This window comes from Dipodomys ordii, unplaced genomic scaffold (genome assembly GCF_000151885.1).
Source record: "Dipodomys ordii isolate 6190 unplaced genomic scaffold, Dord_2.0 Scaffold17, whole genome shotgun sequence".
Classification (NCBI taxonomy): domain Eukaryota; kingdom Metazoa; phylum Chordata; class Mammalia; order Rodentia; family Heteromyidae; genus Dipodomys; species Dipodomys ordii.
Genome location: NW_012267233.1, coordinates 26,281,010 through 26,299,205, shown reverse-complemented (window position 1 = coordinate 26,299,205; position 18,196 = coordinate 26,281,010). Strand labels below are relative to the sequence as shown.

Sequence of the window (18,196 nt, the reverse complement as noted above, 5' to 3'; positions counted from 1 at the left end):
CATTCTCAATACATCCTAAGTGGCCTCCCATGGTTCTGCTCTATCCACAGAACAGATCTGCTTTAGGGCCCATCTGCAGCAGGCACTCTCCTGCTAGCTGAATGCATGTGACAGTAAGCTTAGTCAATTGCCTATAGCACTCAGGCTATGTTAATTGAACTTCAAAGAAACACTGACACTTCACATGACAAAAGGAGGAAGAGCATTCCATTGTTGTTTAGCACAGTGTGTATGTGTATATATATGTGCACACATGTGTGCATGCACAACCTGGGGCTTGAGCCTGGGCACAGTCCATGAACTTTTTTTTACTCAAGGCTAGCACTTCTACCACTTGAGCTACACTTCCATGTTTGGCTTTTTGATGGCTAACTGGCAATCAGAGTCTCAAACTTTTCTGCATGGGCTGACTCCCAACCTTGATCCTTACCTTGCAGCCTTCTGAGTAGCTACGATTACAAAAGTGTGAGCCACCAGCGTCCAGCTTGATTTAAAAAAAAAATTTCTTTGGCTTTAAGCAATGTGACATCTGGAATATACACATCCTTGTGAGTTACTCTATAATTTTCAGGGCTAGAGTTGCAAGATCAGAGATGTAAGTAACCTGTTTTCCTACTTAAGAAGGAAAAACACTAACTAGCTCAGTGAGCAATGACTTGAGAAGATTTGTCCAACTAGGAACAGAGATGGAGACACTGGTATTGTCCTGCCTGCTTTACACTTCAAAGATCTTCCTGCAGCTTCCTCTGACACCCAATTAGGCAGCAGAGACTGACTGGGAGAAAGGAGGGGTTTGTTCAACATCTTTCACAGCCCTTTAAAGCATGGCTTACAGGGACACCTTTTCAATGCACCTTCTCCTTTTGCAAACCATAAAACTGCCTTGACTGTGTAGTTTGAAAAGATAACTAGTATGAAGAACTACTAAAATAAAAAACCTATAAGCTAATAAAGTCTGTATTAAAAAGTATATGACAATGGTAAATTTCCTTATGTTTACCACACAACAACAACAAGAAAGGCGAGTTAACAAGGCAAGGCAGCACATATGCAGTCTATTATCGCTGCATAATGGGACCCAGGTGAAGGAGAATTCCAACATCCTTACAAAAGCACCAAAGTAACAAAAGCATCAAAAACAAACAAACAAAGTCAAGACATTAAAAGGGAGGAATTCTGCATGCCATGGTCAAGCTGCTTCTTTTTACAAAGATTAAAAAAAAAGAAAGAAAGAAAGAAAAAAAAAGAAGAAATTTTAAAAGTTAAAAAAATCATTTCCATATCCCTTGAACCAGAGGGTCAAATTCTTCTTTTAATTTATCCATTAGCCATGGTATACAAGAAACCCTCCCTTGAAATTAGCAATGCACTAGAGAAAAAAAGGTACTTTGAATGCAAGAAGGGGATGGCAGTGGACAGACACAGCATCCGCAGGAGCGGAGACACCTAATCTTGGCACACATGTCTCATACAACTGCCAGGCCCCGGTGCTGGTTCCAGCTGTCCTTACCTAAAGGGATGTGAAAAGGCTTGCAATCTGTAAGAAGCCAAAGTAAGCATTAAAAAAAAAGAAGAAGAAAGAGGAAAAGTTCTGACCAGTTGAAAACAACGGGATAACCTACTTAAGAGTTGCATGTTTTACCTGAGACCTAAAGCACTATACCATCCAGCTAGCAGAAAAAGTGAGAGCTTTCTAACAGATCTATTTAAAACATCAGCAAAGGGTTCAAGAAAGCCACACTCAGTAAGCTTATGATGATGATATGCTAAACAGAATAAATAAGGAAGTGATTTGGGTACAAAGTATCATACACTCGTTAAATCTATTCAACCAACAAAATTCCGGTTGTAAAGCCCATGTTTCCCTTAAATAAAAACCACAGACTCATGCACTGTGAACTTTAAAAGAAAACAAAAAATACACACACAAATTGGGCATGCCAATGAAAGTACAGCTGATTGAAACCACATTTGTCATTTTGAGCACTGTCCTAATCCTTGGGGGCTGAGGGAAACACAAAAGCACTATGAAGTGATTATATATTATGAAAAGAAAAAAAGAAATTTAAAGGAAAAGTCAAAAAATCATATATGTATGTATGTGCGTATATATATATATATATATAAACAAAGAATATGTGGCAAACTAATCTAAAAAATAGAAAAACAACACTAAGCACCCCTCCCCACATCAAGATTCGGACCAACGCATGAGTGGAGCTTATGAGTGAGTACAAGCCAGCACACAAATGAGCATGTGGTAATCACATCATGGTATTAAAATGTCACACAAATAAGTGAAAACCAGGTCTCGGCCCCAAAATGCACTTTCCTGCCCTTGTACTCATCTTTCTAGAAAGACACCAGGCTCTGAACACAATCACAAATGTTCAGCCACCGGAAACACACTTACCTGAATTATTGAGAAGGACTAAAAGGACAAAAAAGTTTTTAACTGGAATTTTTCAATAACCTTTAATGGATTCATAAGACGACTATTTCAATGTTAGAACATTATGACTAGAAGCTAGCTGAAGCTAGGAAGTCAGGCAACCACATTAACATTTGAACTTGTCCCAGCTATTTAGTGATCAAGGAGAAATGCACACATACTTTACGTCTTCCAGCTTTTTGGTGATGACTGAACCAACAGATGAAAAGGCAGCTGATGCCCTCTGTCCAGCCTGTGATAGCGTTTCAGATGTCTTCTTATATCTACAGGAAAAAGAAAAGTCAGCCTTTTCTCTATTTTTTTTTTTTTTTTTGTCGGTCATAGGGCTTGAACTCTGGGCCTGGGTGCTGTTCCTGAGCTCTTCAGCTCAAGGTGAGTGCTCTACCACTTGAGCCACAGCGCTATTTCTGGTTTTCTGGTGGTTAATTGGAGATAAAAAGTCTCATGAACGTTCCTGCCTGGGCTGGTTTTGAACCATGATCCTCAGATCTCAGCCTCCTGAGTAGCTAGGATTACAGGTATGAGCTTCCAGCACCCAGCTAAATTTTTTTAAAATTATCTTTAAGTAGGTGTTATTAAGGGGTTTCAGTTCAACATATCAAGACATCTTGATCGATGTCACTCCTTCATCATTGTCCCTTATCTCTCCCTACTCTATACATGCCCTCAAGTTACCTGGTCCTATTTCTGCATAGTTATATTGAGTATTATGACTTTATTTGCCCACTCTCTTTCTCCATTGATCTCCCTCACTCTTCTTGAGGCCTAGAGAGGAAAACCCTTGCCTAGTTTGTGGGTCTTTCCTTCAGAGGCCTCTGCCTTTCCATTAGGTCCAAAGCACTGCAGAAGACTCTGCCCAAAACGACAATCCTTTAGTCTTAGATGTGAATGCTACTGCCCCAGAGGTTTTGAAGAATTTTAGAAATTCTTAAAATGGAGTAAATAAAGGACATTTACACACTGGCTCTACGAGCCGCTGAAAAGTAATGGCATCCTCCAAAAAAGTAATGGCACTCTGTAGAAAAGTAATAGCACCTCAAGAGGAATCCAGGAAGGAGGAGGCACCGACTTTGACCACAGAAGCCTAATCTTTTCTACTTATAGCTAAGCTTCACATCACCACTCTCCATAACAGCCATCTCTGCACCTATACCAAATAGTCTCCACAAACCCTGAACCCATATGCGTAAATCCCAGTGAAAGATCACAAAATTCATGAATAAATGACATGCCACCCTCAAAAAACAGTAGTAACAGAGCAGAAGACTTCAGTGGGAGTGCGAACGATGAAAGGCCGAAGGACTCACTAAAGCAATGATGAGAGAAATGGCTGATACAAGAACAGAGCAGAGCGATCTTCAAGAAACTAGAAGTTCTCAAAACAACCTTACTTCGAGGAGTTTTTCTACTATTGGTCATTTCAAGTGCAGTGATCATTGCCTGCTGGAAAATTCCTCCAAATAACAACTGACTAGAGAATGTCTGAAGTCCTTCAGAGCCCTTCTGTAGCAGCAATCATATAATCAAAGACTGAACCATTTTTCATGCACAGTCTTTGGTAGTGCTTTAGACATCATGCAAAGGCAGAGGCCTATAAAGAAGGGCAAAGAACCAGAAAAGGAAGTCCGACTCCTCGTTTTACAATGTTATCTACACATAAAGGCACCAGAGGCAAAAAATAGATTAGTATGGATAAGGCTTGTGTTTATTTTCTTATCCAAATAAATTTTATGGACAAGAAACAAAGTATACCAAAATAAAATTTGCCTGTTATGCTGCCCAATAATGACAAATGTGTAAAAGATTATTCTAATGTGATATCTCTATAACACAAAAGTGGAAATTACCCTCTTCCTCTTCCTAGCTACCTGTAGGTTAGAGAAAAGCAAACAAATAAAAATCAAAACAACAACAAAAAGAACATGGTACCTACTAAAAAGATTAAGATTGCCATTATGTAAATAAATGCCCTGGCCAGGCACCAGTGGCTCATACCTGTAATCCTAGCTACTTAGGAGGCTGAGATCTGAGGATCATGGTTCAAAGCCAGCCTGGACAGGAAAGTCTGTGAGACTCTTATCTCCAATAAACCACTAAAAAACCAGAAGTGGCGCTGTTGTTCAAGCAGTAGAGCACTCGCCTTGAGCTGAAGAGCACAGGCCCAGAGTTGAAGCCCCACGACCGACAAAAAGAAAAAAGCCCTGGCATTTATGTGTACCCAGTCAAGATCAAATACCTAGAATCTAATTTATGGTTAATATAGGCAAAGGCTAATTTCCTGCATGTTTTCCCACTACCAGGTACTATGGGAGGAAAAATGCCTGAAAGACGGCACAGTCACAAGTGGACTGTAGATGGCTTCTCTGCTAATGTCAGCAACTGAGCTCACCAGTTGGACAGGAACACCAAAGACAGGGAACAGCTCAAATCTGTTGCTAGAAGCTTGCACCCCCTTGTGTTGGGAAAGAAAACTGCACTGTACAATACTGCATTGTACCTGGTGTAATCAGAAAAATGTCTTCCAGCACGCCTCTGCCAAGAGCACATGCAACGGACTGTGATCTAAGAATCTTACATACAAAGAAGACCTACTCCTTAGTTGCCAGATCTGAGGTCAGATCTAGATTCCATATTTTGAGAGGTTTATAACCTGAAAACTTTACTTACATAGGAGCCTACTCTTGGGTTATCTTATCACCCATCTACTGGGTTATTCTGAGGACTGAGTGACACATGTACACAATTGGAAATCCTCTTATCGATGGGCATATGTTCTAAGACCACTAGTATATACCTAATGCTGGATCATACTCAACCCTATATATCTTATGTTTTCTTAGCATGCTGAGAAGGGACTCTGGATGATTAACATATACAGCATGGATATAATGGATAAGGGTTTTCAGATACCACCCTGCACAAAGCAAGAAGGCAAGGAATTTAACCATGATGCTCAGAAGATCATGCATTTTAGAGCTTATGAATTAGTTATTTGTAGAATATTCCATTTAATATTCTCAGATCTTAGTTGAAACTTAGAAGAAATTGAAATCATAGGTAGAAAAACCCCAATAAGGAAGGACTACTATGTAACATTTGTGGAATCTGAATGAGGCTAATTTTCTTTCTATCCCCTAGAATACCCTGGAAAATTGAAGTTAGAAAAGAGTCAGGTACAGTGGAAGAACTGTAAAGAAAGAGTTCTGTGTTATCAAAGAGACACCATGGAAACATTCTTATTCCCTTTCTCTCTCCCTCTCCTGAGACAAGGGTTGAAAGTGTCTTTTCCATTGCCCAGAACAATAAATGTATGATCAAGGACACATACGCAGATGTTGCTGTCACATCCTGCCACCCTTTGGCGATGTTCTGTTTCAGTTCCTGTAGTGAATTGATTCCCAATTTCCGCTTGATCTCTGCTAGATGCTTCTCTTTTGCTGCCAATACCTGAGACAGAGTCTGGATTTCTTCTTCTACCTATGAGGAAGTGGGTTGGGCAGGAAAATAGCAAGTCATTAAAGTTATTAGAGCCAAATTCTACTCAGGATCTCATAGTCATCTAAAAAACATCTGATTCATTTCTCCACCCCCCCTACCCCTCCTGCTTTAAAATCATAATGAGCCAAGCATGGTGGTGCACACCTGTAATCCCAGCACTGACAAGGTTGAAGCATAAAGATTCAGAGTTCCAAACCAGACTAGGCAACAGAGTAAGTTCCAGGCCTGCGTACTTACATAGTGAGACCTTATTTCTCTCACAGTGGCTCTTTATATTCTTAGCAGTTGTTTCTCTCTCTTTCCCTGTGCTTCCCTATTTTTCTCATAGAAGTTTAGGCCTTAAAATCATTACACAGGGCTGCGAAGGTAGCTAAGTGGTAGAGTGCTTGCCTCGAATACATGAGGCCCTGGGTTTGATTCCTCAGCACCACATAAGCAGTAAAAGCCAGAAGTGGTGCTATGGCTCAAGTGGTGAGTGCAAAGACTTGAGCTGAAGAGCTGAGGGAAAGCACCCAGGCCCAGAGTTCAACTCCCACATTGACAAAAATAAAAATCATTACACAAATAATACTCAATTCACTCTAACACACATCTACAAAATCTCCGATCCAACTTTCTAGCCAGACATCTCAACCTTACTTGAGTACCACAAAAATTCCTTCTAGTATACTGAATATAATCTCTATCCCCCATCCCCACACACCTCTAATAAAACACCAAAGAAATAAGCACAACCAATGTAAGCCCTAAACCTTGTATGTATATTTCATGAGTTTATATTGGGCCTTAGTCTTCGGCTTGCTATAGCCACAGCTACCCTCAGAGAGATCTGCAGAGGTTCTCAGGTGGCACCTGGGCACCTGATAGCCCACCCAACAAGGACTAGTGATATGCCTGGCACGGAATTAGTCAGTCTTTGCCATCCAGAAGCTTTGTTGTGAGAAACTGAGATACCAGGAGGAGAAGAAGAGAGTTGGTAAAAGAAGCCTTAAAGAATAGCAAAAGCACAGAAAGATTATAAACTATGTGAGGTCCAAACTAGGTGCAGAGCTCTAAAGAAAAGAAAAAGATAGGGAATAGAAGACTAACCCCCAAACAGAGGAGAAAAGACAAGCTCACAAACAGAAAGAGATACCATGTGAGAACATTCTGGTCCCAGAGTTGAAAAATTGAGTCTTAAAGTCTACTCATGATATACACTATCCTTACAAAATACTTCCACTCACTCACTGCAAAGCCATATTCTCAGCACTGATAGGCACTTGACTTCGGTAATCTCAAAGACAGTATGACCTTTAACAACAAAATTCAGAATTGTTATGGTAATGGTGTCCACTGCTAATTATTTCTTTAGAGGACACAGAATGAACACACTAGTACACAAAGGAGAGAAGATCAAGCACCATGTGGCAATAATAAATAAGAGTTGTCATCGTAGTAGTAGTTATAAACAATAATTATAATGGAACTTTTACCTGGCATAACTGGAAGGTAGGTCCAACACAAGCTATGCTTGCCAGAATAGTAAATTTGATCAAAGTACATTCTATGCACATATGGAAATATCACAACAGAACACCTCCATACAATTAATACACAATAGTTAAAAAAATAGAGAACTGAAACCACTAACCTATATGACACAGAATTAGAAAAGACAAAAAAGAGTAAAAAATGATTAGAATGAAGATAAACAAAATGGACAACAGGAAACAAAGAAAATGAATTTTTTTAATGCCAGTTCTTCAGAAATATCAACAAAACTGAAAACCTTCTAGCTAGTCTGACAAGAGAAAAAGATGCAAAATATTTAAAATCAGAGTAAATAATACTAATAAATAACAAATTAACACTAACAATATAATTACATATAAATTATATATCATTATATATTTGTTTATAATATATTAATAATTATATATGGCAAATTAATACTAACCTAACAGAAGCAAAGATTATATTAAAAAACAACACTCTGAATGTCTATATACCAACAAACTATGTATCTTGTCTAAATGGACAAATTCTTCAAGACATAAAAATTATCAAAACCAACCCAAGAAGAAAGAAAATATGAACTAACTTATAACATGAAAATGAGACTGGATGAATCGAAAGTCAAAACTTCCCCAAGTCTAAAGCCAGATGGCTGCCATGGTTAATACTACCAAATATTTTTAAAAATCCACAACATCAGTCCTTCTCAAACTCTTCTAAAGAAAAGTAAGAGGATGGAACATTCTCTAACTCATTACAAGTTGTCAGCATTCTCATATCTAAAGTATACTTAGAGCTAAAAAAAATTAAACCCTACAAAAAAAAATCCTCAAAGAAACAACAATCGAATAATAAGTGGGCTAAAGACTTAAAGAGAGACTTCTCCAAAAAAATAAGAATAGCCAATAGACACATGAAGAAATGTTCAACATCTCTGGCCAAAAAAGAAATGCAAATCAAAACAATATTGAGATTCCACTTCACCCCAGTTAGAAAGGCCATTATGAAGAAAACTGATAATAACAGATACTGGTGGGGATATGGCCAATAGGGAACAATGCTACACTGTTGGGAGAATGTAAATTTGTTCAACCACTCTGGAAAGTGGTATGGAGGTTCCTCAAAAGACTAAACATAGAGCTTCCCTATGACCCAGCAAGCCTACTCCTGGGCATTTACCCAAATGACCACAAACCAGACTGCACTAAAGCCAACCATGTTCACTGTAGCCTTATTTACTATAACTAAAATATGGAATCAGCCAAGATGTCCCCCAGTGGATGAATGGATCAAGAAAATGTGGTAACTACACAATGGGATTCTATGCTTCTGTCACTAAGAATACCACTGCCCCATTCGTAAGGAAATGCAAAGACTTGGAAAAAATTATATTAAATGAAGTAAGCCGAAGAAACAAGGTTGCATAGTTTCCTTGATTTTCAATAACTAGAATATATCTAGGATATTCTTAGGAGAGGACCATAATACCTCAATACCTATATGCAAATTACCATGATGCTTATTAAAATGAACTGTTTGCAATTATTTCTTTTTTCTTTTCTTTTTCTCCCCTTTGGCTTATTTCCTGATGTCACTGTTTTTCATTTTTGTACCTTGTATATGTTTATCTGATTTGGGAAAGGGAAGAGGAATCACAGAAACGGTGGGACAAAAGGTGAACCAATTCACGTCACAATATAATCTACACAGGATCAATTCAAACCAAGGAAAGGATCTTTAAAACTGTCAAGGAGAAAAGATGATCACCTATAAAGGGAAACCTATTAGAATAACCTCAGATTCTCAGCAGAGACAATCAAAGCAAGAAGAGCCTGGAATGATGTATGCCATGCCCTAAAGACAAACAAATATGAACCAAAAATTCTGTACCCAGCTAAACTCTCCTTCATAACCGAAGGTCAAATAAAAACCTTCCATAGCAAAGAAAAACTGAAATAATATATCTCCACCAAACCAGCCCTACAAAAGATACTTAAAGATGTCCTACACATAGAAAACCAACAAGACCACAATAAAGACCAAGAAACAATACCCAAGCTGAGAATCCAAGAACCATAGGAAGAACCCAGTTGTTGCAGCTCCCAAGAAGGTGGATAGCATGGCAGGAACTACCAAACACCTCTCAGGCCTAACTCTCAACATTAATGGACTTAACTCTCCAACTAAGTGACAGACTGTCTAGTTGCATTAAAAAGAAAGATCCTGGACCCATTGCAACAATGAGGTGTACAACTTGTTATGTCAAAAAATGAATTTTACAACTTTGGTGGGGGAAGGGGGAAGATAGGAAGGGATGGGAAAGGATGGGAAGGGATGGGAAGGGGAAACAAAGGAGGAGGTAACAATGTTTGATAAGAAATGTACTCATTACCTTGCCCATGTAATTGTAACCCCTCTGTATGGTATTTTCACAATTAAAAAAAAAAGCAAGGAAAAAAAAAAGGTGAACCAATTCAATAGTGATATTCACTAGACACTATATTGGAAATGAACTTTACAAACTTGTAGAGGAGGAGGGACAGGAGGAGAAAAAGTGGGAGAAAATGAGGGAGGGAGTAACACTGTTCAAAAAGAAATGTACTCACTACCTGACTTATAACTGTAACTCTTCTGTAAATCACCTTTACAATAAAATTTAAATTGAAAAAAAGAAGATGTCAGCATTACCCTGATACCAAAGACACCAAAGATATTCTGAGGAAAGTAAACAATAGCCCATATTTCTTAGGAATATTAATTCAAGAAAGCTCAACAAAAAATTATCAAACTGAAACAAGCATTGTATTAAAAGGACTATATAACATGAACAAATGGAATTTGTCCTAGGAATGTAAGGATGGTTCAGCAAATGAAAATCAATGTAATAAGCCACATTAAGGGAAAGAAAGAAAAAAATACAGGATCACCTCATTTGGTGCAGAAACAGTACTTTCATGATAAAACAAGCAGGAACAGAAAGGAACTTCCTTAATATGAAAGTGCATCCTGAAAAACTGAGTTCCTATACTCAACTGGTGAAAGGCTGAAAGCTTTCTTAAGATGATAAATCGGGTGCTCATGTCACCACTGCTACTGGACATTCTACTAGCAGTTTAGCCAGAACAATTATGCAAAAATAGTAAATAAAAGGCATAAGGGTCCAAAATCCAAAATATGTATTGTAACTCTTACAGTTCAACAATAAATCCTATTTTTTCAATGGACAAAGGACTCAAACATTTTTCCAAAGATCCAAAAATGCCTAATAAGTGCATGAAAAGATGTTCAACAAACAAAAACACCTACTAGGATGTCTAGAATTAAAACAAACAAATGCTGGCAAGGATGGGAAGAAACTGCTTATGATAATGTAAAATCACCATCACTGCTAAAGAAAAGAGGTTGGTAGTTCCTTTAAAATGTTAAATATGAAATTACCATATGATGAAGCAATTCTACTTTTAGGTACTGAAACTGAAAAAAAAACAAAAATTGAATTGACACATAAATTATGCTAACTTTCTATAAGAGTCAAGAGTTCAAATAACCCACATGTCCCATCAATGAATGAACTCTAAAATAAAACATGCTAAACACATAATGATGGAGTATTATCCAGCTATAAAAAGGAATGAATAACTCATAGCTTTATATAATGGATGGCCATTAAATATGTCACAATAAATGAATGACAACAGATTTAGAAGGCCACATATTGTATGATCCCATTTATATAAAATATCCAGAAATCAGTTAAAGCCACAGAGACAGAAAGACGATTAGCTAACCATCAGGAACTAAGTGACGGAAGTCTAAGGGAGACTGCCAAGTGAGTGTAAAAGGAGCTCTGAGAGGTGAAGAAAATAATTGGAACTTGAAAAAGATGATTTTCACTATGTTGTATGAATATATTAAAGGATGTAGTTGAAAATGACTAATGTTTATGAGATGTGAGTTAGGAAAGTTGGAAGGTGGCAGTCAGGCACAAGTTGGAAGGAAGGAAAGAAGACAGGGAAGGGAGGCACTGGAAGGCACAGGCTTGCAAAGGACTTGTATCCATACACAACACAGATAAGGCTGGAGCAGTCATTGATGAGACTGTAGAGCAAGCATCCTAGCTGTCAGCCAATGGGATTCCTCCAGAGACTCAGTAGTCTGCTGGGACACTTCCTGCTTCCCACCCTACCTCAGAGATCCACTTTACCTCCAGATGCTTTGTCATATACAAACAAACAACATGCTCCCTCCTCACTCTCCTCTTCCCTAATCAAGACCCATGGGACAAATAAGATCCTGCTGCTTCCTCTTCCCTGGAACTGAACATACGTTATTACAACAGGCTTTGGAAACACAAAGGTCACTACCATGAAGTTGCAAAGGCAATGGCCCTTACCTTTGCAAGTTCTCGTCTCAGCTCATCCTGCTCCTCCTCCGACAGGGTTTCAGTGGCTCCCAGGGTGGCAGCAGCATCCTCCCCTTCCTCAGGTACTGGATCTGTCCTCAGCAGACCTGGAGGATTAAAATAAAAGGTCTGTAAAGCTTGAATAGCTAGGTGAAATTCTCCGTTAGGGTGCTCCCTTGGACCAGCCAGAATAAGGTTAATTAAGTTAAATCCACTTATCACCATTTTGTACCCACAAATGACCTAGCTCTCTCAGTATAGTACAAAAGTCTGGGCCAACTAATAACCATCACCAACTTAGACCTGGCTCAAATACAAATTTAGAAGGTACAGCCTTCCCATGGTATCTATTTACTACAGCTGTGGTAGTGCACAGCTGTATTATAACATTCAGGAGGCTGAGACAAGAAGAGTTTAAGGCCAGACATGGAATGGAGGAGAGAATAGAACCCACTGGGAATGAGCAAAATAAAAAATGAGGTAGGGTCAGCTTACAGCAAATACAGAAGACATTCATTCATCTACTTCCCTTAAGAATAAGGGACTAAAGTCATGGAGGGCAAAATAAGGCAGGATAAATAGAGGAAAATAAGGCCTAGTGAAAGTAACCCAGAAGTATAAGTATTTAGAACATAGAAGCACCAGTTATGTTCCAAAGAAAAGCAAGAGGATTCATCCCTTCCTGAGAGATGCATTTCTCACCCCCAAAATTTACATTTGTTTGGCAGGATAGATGCCTTCCTGAGAGAAATGCTCCCCCCAAATATAAGAAATCTCCTACCTAAAACATGGGCAATAGGATACTTTCCTTATCTCAAGGATAAGCATCTGTTTTATGGCAGGATGCACTCTTACCTGGAAGAAATGTCCGAAACATCCAGCAACTCAGAAATGTAACAACAAGCCCCCTGCCTTTACTACACACACACACACACACACACACACACACACCCCTAACAGCCAAGAAGTTGTCTGTCTCTGTCTCTCCTTTAGAACACCCACACTCTATTAGTGTGTCACTGCCTTTCTGTTTGCATTTGTCTGCATGCATGCTTGCTTGCTTATTCAATAAAGCTCTGTCAAGTTTTCTTATCATCATGACTTGTCCAGAAGTTCTTCCTCTGTATCGAAGTCAAGGACCCTAAGTGAAGAGTCCCTGCTTTTAGAGGGAAATGTCACAGATGTTCACGCTCTATCTGGTGACAGGAAAACCTCTACATTTCTGGAGGGTGACCAGAAAGGGCAGCTGCCCCTCAGCTTTCCCCATTTTACCTGTGCCTCCCTCTCCCCCACCAATAAAGCTCAAACTTTGGGTGCAAAATAGAAAGAGGTACCAAAACATTTTAATTTTTAAATCAAAATTAATTCAAAGAACTCATAATGGATTTTTAAAAACTTAATTTAAACAAAGCTCATTATTGCTCTCTCCTTTGCTTCAGGTTCTAACATGACAGGGACAACTCTAACATCTGCAGGGACTACTCAATCGCTGATCTTATCTTTACCCAAACTCCAGATGTTTTCTTTGTCACAGAGTTTGTGTGCATTAATTTTATCTGATTGCTGAGCTTTGGGGACCCTTATTAAGCTTCAGATCAAGGCAAGTGTATACAGGCCTCTTGTCTCCTTGCTGATACTAGTCTGCTCATCTGCTCCCACACCACACATATGGGATTTCAAGGTGTCCTCTGGCTACAGATTTTGTTGCACACGCAGTGACAATTTCCTCCCCTTTGTCAAGTCATAGCACTGCAGTCATTCCCTATCCAATTCTAGTCATTTCTTCTTCTTTGTGTGTGCATGTGTATACTTGGCCTAGGGCTTAAGTTGAGGGCCAAGGGACTGTCCTGAGCTTTTCTGCTCTGCCATGCCCAGCTCACAGTCAAGAGCTTTCTCAGTCTTATCTGCACCACTTCAAAAGCCAGTGCCAGGCAGCAGTTGAAGCATTGGCAGGAAAGGAGGAAGACAGAAAAAGAGCCACACTGCAAACAGGTTGCCACCCCATAGCAAACAGAAGGAGACAATAGTGAATGTGCAAGGTGTGCACTTACACATCATTTGGTACAGGGTCTATTGTCCACTCACTGCTTAGTGATAGTTAATAATTACATCAATAATCACCTGCATAACTATACCAGAATGCTGTCTTCCTGAGGAGCTAGGATTACAAGCATGAGCCACCAGTATCCAGTGACTCATCCGCTGCTAGCTTCAGGAGCACCACAACTTTATATTTGGTATCTGCAAAAGTTAATAACATGTTCTGCCTTTCTCACTATTGCCTGTAGGTGGCAGCAAATTGTCACCATTACATTTTAAAGGCTGAAGGCATGGCTCAAATGTGCCCATCAAGAAGCAGCTAAGACACTTAACAGGGGCAGAGGTGAGGCTGGGGGGGAAGGGGGTGGGCGGCGGGGAGGACATAAAGGAAGAACAAAATCATAGATACCAAAGTCACCAGCTAAACATGAAAGCAATGCCTTGCTGGCCTGGTGGGAATGTGTAGGAGCAAGCAGGCCAGAGAAAGAGGAGGGGAGCGTTCAGTCCTGAGCACATCTCTAGTTCTAAGTCTTGATGTCACTTCCTTATCTGTCCATCTCAGAACTCACAGTGCTAGGACAGAACAAATGTTAATGTTTTATTTGAACGGATTTACTGGCTGACTAAAGATTTAATCATCAAAAGAAGTTTCTTTTCCCACAGATAAACCACTATTCATAAACTTCAACAAATTTCAACCAAGAAATGGACCAGCCTTTTTTTCTTTTCAGATAGATAGATGGGGGAGGAGAGAGAAAGAGAAAGAGGGAAGGAGAAAGAGAGAGAGAGAGAGAGAGGAGGAGGAGGGAGGGTGGGGTTCTCATTATACAGCCTCGGCTGGTCTCAAGCTCACCATCCTATTTCTCCTGGGAAGACAGGTTTAAATCACTATATTTGGCTTGTGAATTCTTGTTGTATACAAAATTAGATCCTATAATCAAGCCACAGATGAGTCAGGTGAACATTACTTCATTACTTTGCTAGGCGTTGTCTATGCAACCCTAAGCTCTCCACGGAGGACACGGAGGGGGAGGTGCCCCCCCCTTCACACCCAACTGCTGTCTCTCCAATGAAGACCACTTGCTTTGGAGACTTACTACAATGATTATAACTTTAGCCCTCTCCACACAATTGCAAATCAGGAAGGACATTGGGAACCTCTAGTTCAAACTCTTCAATGTATAAGGATGAGGTCCAAGGGTGAGATTATTTTGTTTAAAAATGAAAAGAAACACAAACATAACCTCTGAAATTTGATGGTGGTGTGGACTGAATTTGTCTCTTTGAAGACGCATTCACCTTCCTAACTTTTGCTGTCTGTGAATGTGACTATTTCGAACCAAGTGAAGGTGAGACAAGATCATATTTGACTTAAGTGGAGGCAAGAGGAGCCCAAGTTTGAAGCCAGCCCAGGAAAAGTTAGACCTATCTCAAAATTAAAGGCTCAGGTGGCAGGGCTGCCAAAGATGGTAAGTAGCCTGTGAGCAATGTTTCCAGTAGACATTCAACACCCCTGAATAAATGAATTACAGGAAAGTACACAGCTGAGTCAGAGGAAACCGTAAGAGCCTAGCGTGACCTCATTGTCTACCTTCTATCTTCAGCCCCTTTATCTGATATACTGCATTCTCTCTCTTCACTGCTTTTACCTACAAAGGTTTTCCTACTCAAAATAGACAAACGAGTTAGGCAATGGTGGCTCACACCTGTAATCGTAGCTACTCAGCAGACTAAGATCTGAGGGTCGTGGTCCAAAGCCAACCCAGGCAGGAAAGTTCATAATACTCTTCCCTCCAATTAACCACCAGAAAACCGGAAATGTCATGTGGTTCAAAGTGGTAGCGCACTAGCCTTGAGCAAAAGAGCTCAGAGACAGTGCCCAGGCCCTGAATTCAACCCCCAGGACCACCACTACCATCACCAGCAACAAAGTCATAAAACCACTCATGTCATTAAAAAGGTAATCCCATATCATTTTTCTGAAGATCTGGAGCAAGTACCTACCTTCATGCTGCAGGAAATCTGAGCACACAAATGTGTGATGGATACACAGGTAGGGGCATGAATGCTATTATAGGAGAAAGAACATGAAGTCAGGAGCCCCCAAGAAAGTTCCACTAGCAGAGAAGATGATGCTGGGCAGCAGACTGTGGTACTTAGAACACTTGTCTATCCAAGAAAGGACTTGTTGACGTACAACAGAGTATTCAAGGTTTCTCAGGAAAATAAAACTATATAGGCTTCCACACAATCTTCAAGGAAGTAAAAAGAGTTTTAAGACTAGTATATGAACAAGCAACTGCAGTTTCCAGCATGGTTTCATTTAAGCACAATGAGAAGAAATACACAACCCCTTTTCTAACCTTAGAGACATAAAAAGAGGTAGGATACATAGTTCAAAGTATTTTTTAAGTCTGTCCTCGGACTTCCTGCTTGCTGCTTTGTTCTTTGTTTTGGGATGTGACAAACTCCAGGAAGAGTAGAGGAATATTTGGAGGTTCCCAGAGGACCCTGGTGTCCTCTGACCTGAGGTTGAGATTTCTTAAATACAGCATGCTGGATGATTTGAGCGGGTAACTCTCTACGGTGGGGGCTCCAGACTGGGAAATAGCATCCGGGCCTCTCAGACACGAGAGGTCACTGCAGTCCCAACCTATACTAAGGGTGACAACCAAAACCCAAATGCCAGCAGGAAGCAAAGCTGCTCCAGACTAAGAGCCATTGACTTAAACTGGGCCAACATAGCATCTGAAAACACAAACAGGCCACCTGCTCTGTGATGCCGATCACCTTAACAGGATGGTGGTGGAGAAATAAGGATACCCTGGATAGACTGGATTCTTGAAGCTGTTATTTACTCATGATGAATAGAGTAAAGCCAGCCTTGGGGTATTGAAGAGGAGAGGAAAACTTCAGCAAGTCCTTCCCTTTGTAGTGAAAGCTACAAAAACAAGAAGATGAAGAAAAGATTTGATATGCTCCATTTGGGGCAAGATCCAGAAACCCAAGAGCTTAACTGAACAATGTCAGGACTACTAAAGAAAGAGATGGGGGGAGGAGGGATCGCAAAGGCAGAAAGGGAAAGGTAGGCATGGAGTCAGAGCAGTGAAGTGCCCTCCTGGGGCTCAGCAAGGACATGGGGTCCACCCAGGACACTGGTGGCTCATGCCTATAATCCTCAAGAGGCTAAGAGCTTATGATGATGATTTGAAGCCAAACCAGGCCAAGAAAGTCTATAAGAGTCGATACCAATTAATCATCAAAAAGCCTGTAGTAAAGCCATGGCTCAAGTGGTAGAACACTAGCCTTGAGTGAAAAAGCTAAGAGTCCAGACCCTGAGTTCAAGCTCCAGTACTGGTATGCACTAGCATATGTGCGCGCACACGCGCACACAGAGTCACAGACACAGTCACCTTCCCACACTTCACAGAAACTGTTGGGAAGGAGTAAAGTTCACCAACACAGCACACAATCATATATTCAAATGCTTCACTCATTCCTTCCAGGTATTCCTAATCTGACCTTCACTATATCTTTCATCCTTAAAAGTTGGGAAGAGGGGTCTTCAGCTTGTTGCCCCCCTCTCCTCGCCACTCTAACCTCTGACAATCAAACGTAAAATTAGTAACCAGGACCCTCCACAAAAGAGGGGCAAAGGGCAGCCACAGAGAAATAAGGCAATCTCCAGAAAGGAAGTCTCTCCCACACTTAAATTTCCTCAGTAAGGCTCAATTTCCTGTCTACTATTTTGTCTCAGGATTTTTCTTGAAAACTATAGATATGTTTGTTCTCTGCCATCATAAAAAATGTGTAAGACGTAATAACTACTTCCCTAAAAGTGGAAATGACACAGAGCACAAATCAAAAAGCGTGAGACAGAATGAAAAGGAGAGCTGGGAATCTTGTTTAATTTTTCAATCTTTTCAGTTTCAAAGATGACATTAAACTGTCAAGATTATTTTTAATGACTCAGTTTCTGACGTCACTAGAAATAACCAGGGATGCTGAAAGTTGTCGGTGACTTGTTGACTTGTTCTAGATACTTCTACAAAACTACCATCTGGGAAAGTATCCTTATAGGTGTTCACAAGACAGAAAAGAAAGGAAAGAAAGGAGAGAAAGAAAGAAAGAAAGAAAGGAAGGAAGGAAGGAAGGAAGGAAGAAAGAAAGAAAGAAAGAAAGAGAAATGATCTAGGAATTGAGACCTAATCAAGTCCCCTATATCAAGCCTTACTAGGGCTCAACCAAATTTCCAGTGACAGCTACCACAATCCTTTTGAGGAAACATCTTTGTAAACATCTTTGCA

The 18,196-nt window shown here is 40.0% G+C and overlaps 1 protein-coding gene across 3 annotated transcripts in view; it reads right to left on the bottom strand.

Annotated features, from left to right (window-relative positions):
- Positions 1-18,196, bottom strand: part of Tpd52 (tumor protein D52) — an 84,594-nt gene that overhangs the window by 10,889 nt on the left and 55,509 nt on the right. For all 3 annotated transcript variants that reach the window (XM_013012502.1, XM_013012501.1, XM_013012500.1), the window contains exons 2-4: positions 11,841-11,956; positions 5,781-5,929; positions 2,614-2,715 (exon numbers count right to left, since the gene is read on the bottom strand). In XM_013012502.1, the coding sequence (XP_012867956.1) occupies positions 2,614-2,715; positions 5,781-5,929; positions 11,841-11,956 (367 nt within the window). The remainder of the gene's footprint in view (positions 1-2,613; positions 2,716-5,780; positions 5,930-11,840; positions 11,957-18,196) is intronic.